Source organism: Macrobrachium nipponense, chromosome 5 (assembly GCF_015104395.2).
Source record: "Macrobrachium nipponense isolate FS-2020 chromosome 5, ASM1510439v2, whole genome shotgun sequence".
NCBI classification, from domain to species: domain Eukaryota; kingdom Metazoa; phylum Arthropoda; class Malacostraca; order Decapoda; family Palaemonidae; genus Macrobrachium; species Macrobrachium nipponense.
This window is the reverse complement of record NC_061107.1, coordinates 6,646,360-6,655,108: the sequence shown is the minus strand read 5'-3', so window position 1 is coordinate 6,655,108 and position 8,749 is coordinate 6,646,360. Positions and strand designations below refer to the sequence as shown.

The following is an 8,749-nucleotide window of genomic DNA, read 5'->3' as shown; positions in this document are numbered from 1 at the left end:
CATAGCTGCAACCCCTTTCATACCTTTAACTGTACCTTCTTTCATATTCCATGTCTTCCATCTTACTTTCCACTCTCTCCTAACAATTGATTCATAGTGCAGCTGCTCTGAGGTTTTCCTCCTTTCAAACCTTTTTGCTGGCCCGATTCTAAGCCGGGATATTAACAGAGGATCTTCACTCCTCTAAAAGATATATACACCAGTCGTATGTAATCTTTCTTTATCCATTTGAACGTGGAAAACTGCTGTTAAACTCTTAGAGAATCTCTCTCGTCAAAATTTGCATAAAACGAAGGTAAAATATTAATTATTTTCTTTTCTATGTCACTTTTACTGCGTTGCAGATCAGAAATATATGAGTATTCCATTATCACCAACAAGGATTACAATACATCACGCCATGATCGTCAATAAATTATAATGTCTCGCAGCAGAGGTCAATACATTTATAACACATTACATTAAGTTAACCCAATACACAATTTATCACTCATTTATCACAGAGATTAAATCATCACAGATAAGAGGTTTGTCAAGTAACTCATTCTTAGAAATTTACTGTTCAACTGATGTGGGATAATAATAATAATAATAATAATAATAATAATAATAATAATAATAATAATAATAATAATAATAATAATAATAATAATAATAATAATAATAAATTTACACTCGTCTCTTACAGACAAAATAATCATTTAGAAAAATATCTGCAATTCGTATGGATATTTTTCCCTGAATTTATATTTGTAGATTAGAATATATTCCTAAATTTATATTTATAGGTTTAATACATTTTCCTATATTTATATCTATAGGTTAATACATTTTCCTATATTTATCTTTAAAGATTTATACATTTTTAAAATCTACATTTATAGATTAAAATATTTTCCTACATTTATATTTATAGGTTAATACTTTTTCCAAAATTTATATTATAGGTTTATACATGTTTAAAATCTATATCTATAGGTTTAATAAATTTTCCTAAATTTATATCTATAGGTTTAATACATTTTCCTAAATTTATATTTATAAATTAATAAATTTTCCTAAATTTATATTTATTGATTAATACATTTTCCTGATTTTATATTTATTGATTAATACATTTTCATAAATTTATATTTATAGATTAATACATTTTTTCATATTTATGTTTATAGATTTATACATTTTCTTAAATTTATATTTATTGATTAATACATTTTGCAGAATTTACATTTAAAGATTCATATATTTTTTATATATATATTTATAGATTAATACTTTTCCACAAATTTATACACGTAGCTTAGCACATTTAGTCTGTTTTAAATGAACCACAGGTGTACTAACAATGTTATATAACATTATTGATAACCGTCGAGGTGAAATCACTTTATGCCTAAGAAAGAGTTGAGATTTCAAAGAACCAAGACTCCAAAGTATTAGGACTTCAAAAGCCCACGACTCCAAAGAATTAGGACTTCGAAAATCAAGAACTCCAAAGCAGCAATGATGCTAATTTATATGTCGTCCAGTTGAGCCTGAAAGAGAAAGTAGAAAAGGAACATTCTCATAATTATTATTATAAAAATAATAATAATAATAATAATAATAATAATAAATTATTATTATTATTATTATTATTATTATTATTATTATTATTATTATTATTATTATTTGCATGACTGTGGATTATTTTCTCCATTTTAAGGCTTATGCTACTATGAGTATTTGTTAATTATCATTATCATTACTATTCAGAAGATGAACCCTATCCATATAAAGCAAGCCAACCAAAGGGGCCCCACTGACTTGAATCAATACGAGCTTCTAACGAACATGGCGGTCATTTGAACGAAAATAACAGAAGGTAATATAATCATTAATTACCAAGTAATACGTAGGTAAACAGAAAGATATCTAACTAGGATATTGCGGAATGTAAAGAAAAAGGGATTACTTTTTTTCATATTATTCCTGATTCTTTTTCAAACAAACAATTTGGATCATGAGTGCCAGTCATTGTAGTTGTTAATCACTATCGAGATCCTGCGTTTATATTGTGATTACTGATCTGTTGTGATCTCTGAGCAGTAATTAAATGTATAGTAAAGTTAATGGCTAGAAATAATGCGTGGAGGAAATGTGAAAGTCTAGCAAAGCACCCTTGGTACCGTTTTGCTTATAATGTAGCTGAATGAGATACAAACAGTACTTCTAAGGATTATGCTTGGCTGCAACCCCTTTCATTCTTTTTACTGTACCTTCGTTCATATTCTCTCTCTTCCATCTTACTATCCACCCTCTCCTAACACTCGTTTCATTGTGCAACTGCTTTGAGGTTTTCCTCCTGTTACACCTTTCAAACCTACCTACTGTTTGATCTCTTGTAGGTTGGCAAAGAAACACGAGCAAAGATATGTCTCTTTAATAAGAGATTACTGTACAAGTTGACGGCTAAACAGAGACTAACAATATTCGTTACATACATATAAAGAAAAGTATTTACAGAACTCTCGCTTGTTTATTTACATTCGAAACCAATTACCATAACAATAAAATTACCGAACCACCCATTACATAACTAGTAAACAAATGAATATGGACATTTGGAGGTATATCACACACCTCCCCCTAAGACGTCTAGGGTAATGATATCATAATCCCTGGCGTCTGAAAATCCTTCTTATTCATATGTATTTTTCTTCCATTTTACTTGTAGACGATCAGGTTCTTTCCTATGCCGCAAACTACGACGTGGAGCTGGTGTAGGCAAGATTGATTTGCTAATAACCTCAGCAGTAGAATTATCTTGTGACTTCTCCACATCCTTTGGTTTACTGGGAGTATTAGTTGCATCAAGGCTTGATCCATATATTGGTAAAAGAGGTCGATGTGGTCTCAGGAACTTTCGGTTTCTCCACAAAATGCGCCCGCTGCCCATCTTTATGAGATAATCTCGCCTTGATCCAATGCCGACAACAACACCTTGGCGATTCCAAAGTCCTGTGGTGTGATCCTGAACATCAACATAAGTACCCATTTCCAAATGAGAAAGGGGTCTGGCAGTACTGTCGTATCGTTGCTTCGCCTGACTTCGCAAATACTCTGCTTTAACATCACATTCCTCTGCTTTCTTTTGCCACTCTTTGGCAAATGAGCGACGATGTGTTGGAATAAAAGACCTGAGGGGATGACCAAATAAAACTTGAGCTGGTGATCTGCCATCAGCACGAGGTGTATTCCTAAGCTCCAACATTCCACGGGCAAATTCATCCGCATCCAGGTTCCCATTCTTAGCAGTAGTCATAATCAGCTTCTTGATATTTTCACTGATGCTTCTGCATGTCCATTTGCCTTCGGATTATATGGCCAAGTAATGCGATGTTCTACTCCCCAGCGAGATAAAAAAAACGTCTCAAAGCTGATGAAGCAAACTGTGGTCCTCCATCAGTTTTCAACAAAACAGGAACACCAGTATCTGAAAATATAGCCCTCAGTGACCGTATTAGATTGGATGCAGAAGCTATACCCTGGCACGAAGATACACAAGGCCATCCAGACAACCTGTCAATATAAACAAGATAAGTACGACCCATGACATGAAAATAATCCGCAGATACGGATTCAAAAACTCTACTTGGTAGATCTTCTTCTTGCCATAGAGGTTCATTTCTTTGATTTGGTAGAAAAGGACGACATTTGATACAAGAAGAAACCATGTTCTCAATATCTCTGTCAATTTTAGGCCAGTAAACAGTCTGTCGCGCCCTCCTTTTTGTGCTGTCTATTCCCTGATGACCATCATGAAGACATTCAAGAGTTTCCCGTCGAAGACTCTTGGGTATAAGAAGTCTTGCTCCATAAACAATTAGGTCATCATCTACAGCAAGCATATCACGTATATTCCAGAAAGGCCTGAGTTCTACTTCCAAATTATGGCAGTGTTCAGGAAAACCTTTCATTATAATTTTCCGAAGTGAATTGTATTCTGCATCCTGTTCAGCAGCAACACGTACCTTTTCCAGCGTTTTGTCCTTTAGAGGTGTCAGAAGTACACCATCTCCATGCATGTCAAGGGCGTTCACAATTGCAACATGCAAAGGATCAGTGGATCCATCCTCATTCAAACAATTTTCTTCCGTAGGATCCTGAACTGGTGCACGCGATAAAGCATCTGGAATACAATGAATACTTCCCTTCTGCCAGTGGACAGTAAAACTGAAATTACTTAGCTTCTCTCTCATGCGTTGAAGTCTTGGGTTTTCAATTTCACCAAGTGACTTACTGTTAAGAATTGGTATCAATGGTCTATGATCTACCACAACATCAAAATGAGGCAATCCAGCCAAGTAAGTATGACATTTCTTTATTGACCATAATACAGCTGTCATTTCCAGCTCTATCACAGAATATCTTGTTTCAACATCTGAAAGGAATCTTGAGCCACATTGCGTTAGTTTCCAGTCCGTTCCATGCTTTTGAAGTAAAGCAAATCCCAGACCATGCAGTCGCGATGCATCTGTCTGCAACATGGTTTGGCAAAGTTGTATCAAAATGTGCAAGTACAGGGGGTGCAGTAAGTGCTTCCTTTACTCTCCTAAAAGACAAATCATGCTGTGTTGTCCAACACCATTCATTACGCTGCCTCAGTAAATCTCTGAGTGGTTGTGCTTCATGTGCAATTTCTGAAGAAAAACTTCCAAGCTGATTAACAAGTCCCATAAAAGATCGAAGATCTGTTATATTTTGTGGTACAGGAAAGTCTGCAATAGCCAAAACTTTGCGAGAATCAACTGTGTAGCCATGGCTCGAGATTTTATACCCACAAAAATCAACAACACGTTTTGCGAAGCAAATTTTTTGAGGATTAAGAGTTATCCCATACTCATCACATCTTTGCAAGATAGAAATAATATGGGCTAGATGATCCTTATAAGAATAATCGTATGCAAGAACATCATCAACTATCTTTACAGTTTGTGGTATATCACCAAGAGCTTGGTCTCCTCTTCGATTATATTCATCTCCTGAAGAAATAAGTCCCATTACCGCTCGCTTGAATTTATAGCGACCCCATGGGGTAATGAAACATGTGAGATCCTGGTCTTCTTCTGCAATCTTGACTTGAAAATATCCCATTTTTGCATCTAGTGTAGAGAACCACCTTGCCCCAGTGCTAATCGAAGCTACTGCATCATGTGGTGATCGTACAGGATAAGTGGGTCTACATACATACTTATTAAGCTTAGTCAGATCAACACACAATCTTACTCCATTTGGCTTCTTAGCAACAGGCACTATGGGATGACACCATTCTGTTGGATGCTCAACCTTACAGATAATATCTTTCTCCAAAAGGTCATCAAGCTGATCCTTTATTTCCGACCTCCAGCTGTATGGTATAGTGCGCGGGGCTGTCACAGCAAATGGTCTTACATTCTCAGACAACTTTATATGCATGGGACCTCCATGCATCTCCCTCAGTGTTTTTGTGGCACCAAATACCCGAGGAAATGCTGATACCAAAGCTGCAGCATGCTCTGCCCTTTCTTCTTCAGTTGGATCACATTCATAAGGCCACCTTGGAAGTGCAACAGGAGAATGAACTACGTTACAAGTAGTGTCTTTTTTTCTCTTTGTAGTCCTTTGAGTGCTTCTCTTCATCTGGATCTACAGACAGTCGTACGGGAAGAGAATTAATTTGAGCAGGAAAATCCTCCGGTAGAATTCCCAAAGCAATAGAATCAAACCAGCTTAATAAAGCTCCCTTTACTTCTTTCACCACAGTTATTTCAGCTTGAGTTTGTCGATCACCAAGCGAAAGGTGTGAAGTAAAAGCTCCGACACAATTAAGGGTCTGATAACCAGCAGAACAAAGCTTTTCAATTTTAGAAGGTTCAAGCATATAGGGATATATACCAAGAGACCTCGCTACATTGAGGCCCATCACCGTTGCTTCTGCTCCCGAATCCGGTGTCCATAGTATAGAAGAGTTCCCTGCAGGATGAGTAATGTGAATCTGGACTTTCGGGGTTGCTTGAGAAATGGTACTGCTAACATACACATCACTTACTTATGATCCTATGTACATCCCTGTTAAGTCTACCATTTGACTTTAGTTTCGAATCTTTACTCTTTTTCAGCAAAGAGGGAGTTTCCTTTCCTGTTGACCTACACACAACAGCAAAATGTCCAATCTTTCCACAATGGGAACACTTTTTGTCCTTTGCCTTACAAACATTCATGACAGAATGTCGATCCTTTCCACATCTAAAGCATCTTTCATTTTTATATAAACTGTTGGGCGCTTTCTTGCAGTCTCTTTTGTACCGTGAAACTTTTGCTATACTCTGTGGGATCATTCCTCGTATTGTAGCGCTATTCTCATTAGCACTCTCAGAAGCTCGACAAATATCTACAGCCTTCTGCAGATTCAGGTCCTTTTCCTCTAGCATACGTTTTAGAGCTTGTTCATCACAAGTGCCAACAACAATACGGTCTCTCAATCTATTGTTCATACAAGAAGAACGAAAATCGCAGAATGCTGCAATTTCCCGGATACCACAAAGGAAATCTTCGAAACTCTCACCTATTTCTTGTTTCCTAAGGTAACATTCTCTTCTGTCGACGATGATATTCCGTTGACCGCGCAAGTGACTTTCCATGGCATCAAGTATAGTTTCAAGATCTGCATCAGCCGAAAACGAGAGGCCATATCGTAATGTTCGTGTCCAGTCTTCATCTAAAAGAGAAGCGAGAACCGACCTTTGCTCAGCTGGCGTTAATGATTTGATTCCAGTCAGCATTGCATATCCTTCCAATTTATGCCGCCAAGCATCGAACTCCTTCAAAGAGACTGACGATGACAGGTGAGGTGCAGGTGTGGCACTATGGGGAATTTTATACCGGTACTGCGCATCATTTTGCGTCATTTCAGCACCTCCACCTCGTTGACGATTTTCGTTGATATTTCCATTTTGCGCGCTCATCATAGTTTCTAACATCGTAGCTAAACGTTCTTCCCTCTTTTGAGCCATATCCGCTTGCTTCGCCAGCAGCTCCGTCAATTGTTGTAGTTGCTCTTCCATCGTGTCAATCAAATCTTAAATTTTGAATCACTTCTGACTACGATCATTCCACCAGCAGAACAAATCCTACTCACTGCGCCATGTTTGATCTCTTGTAGGCTGGCAAAGAAACACGAGCAAAGATATGTCTCTTTAATAAGAGATTACTGTACAAGTTGACGGCTAAACAGAGACTAACAATATTCGTTACATACATATAAAGAAAAGTATTTACAGAACTCTCGCTTGTTTATTTACATTCGAAACCAATTACCATTACAATACAATTACCGAACCACCCATTACATAACTAGTAAACAAATGAATATGGACATTTGGAGGTATATCACACACCTACTCTCAATTTTCCTTCCCAGCCCTGAATGACCTCACACGTCCCAGTGCTTGGTCTGAGGCCTAAATTCTATATTCCACTCCATTCCTTTCTATTTCGACAGGCTCTCTCTCTCTCTCTCTCCTTCCTTTCGTTCTTCTCGAGTTTTCTTTTGAGCCTTTTCTGGGGATTTGATCCAATTCACCCAGTCTCTTTGAAACATTCGGCGCGTACTGTCATCTTCGACGTCCTCCAATTCAATTCCCTTCTTGGAATTTCTAGCAGTACTCAGAGGTTCCCAAATAAGAGGATTGAATCTAGCAAAGGTGGGAAAAGGACAAGGTCACAGAACTTTAGAATTCAGTGGCTTAGTATGCATAGCTCTGTGGACGAGACTCGCTATCAACCTTATTCTGTGGTGTGGGGCTGGCTTTGCCTTTGATGTTAAAAGGCCCCTAGGAGGCTACGCCTGGTGTTAAAATCCTGGGTAGGCTCCGTTTTGACGTCATATAAAAACTTTCTTTGGATAAGATTTCAGCTCGTGCAGGAATTCTCAAGTGTGGCGTGCAAATTGCTGTCATGTTAATCAAGCCTGCCTGGATGATTATCTTGAATAATTAGGTTTTTAGTTTTATTGCTAACAAATCCTTTTATGTTCCAAGGGCTCCACAATAATAAAAACGTAAAAAGTTAGTGTATAATTTATAAACACCTCATACAAACTTTCGATAGCTTTTATAAAGTGCTTATAAATTATACACGAACTTTTAACATTTTTATTAATGTGGACCCCTTAGAACACTACAAACTCTCGTGATAGTTTTTCCAAACCCTTTTGTGTACTTGGATTATGCATGCATACATGCTCACACTATATACATATATATTATACATATGTATATATATGTATATATGTGTGTGTGTGTGTATGTGTGTTCACTTGTCCCTTTTAGAAGACCCATAAAATAAATTCGTAAAAGAAAAATATCTATATATTTTCAGTCCACCTGATTTTCCCACGTTCCTAGAAATCCTTCTGTATGGCGAGAACCGACGTCATCATTTCCTTTCAACTGAATGATGTTTGACCGTCTACCTCAGTGAACTTCGGTGAAGAAAAATGTTTGACGAATTTTCAACTCGTGTCAGTATTCCTCTTTTTCGGCTTTTCATCCAGTTGATTTAACCAATCTATTCTACTCTCTTTTTTTTCTATCTACCTCCTTACGTAATTCCCCTTCTTTCCTTCCTTCCTTTTTCATGCGTGGTTCATATCGAATTGCTTTTTCTTCAGTTGTCAGATTATTCTGTTTAGCCATTAAAACCTTATTAATTAAAGCTATGTATCACA

The 8,749-nt window shown here is 36.9% G+C and overlaps 1 protein-coding gene across 1 annotated transcript; it reads right to left on the bottom strand.

Annotated features, from left to right (window-relative positions):
* Nucleotides 1-2,570: 2,570 nt before the first annotated feature.
* Nucleotides 2,571-5,333, bottom strand: LOC135215715 (uncharacterized). Its single transcript, XM_064250672.1, has one exon. It carries the CDS (start codon nucleotides 3,302-3,304, stop codon nucleotides 2,681-2,683), a length of 624 nt encoding a protein of 207 aa, XP_064106742.1. The 5' UTR covers nucleotides 3,305-5,333; the 3' UTR covers nucleotides 2,571-2,680.
* Between the last annotated feature and the right edge of the window lie 3,416 nt (nucleotides 5,334-8,749).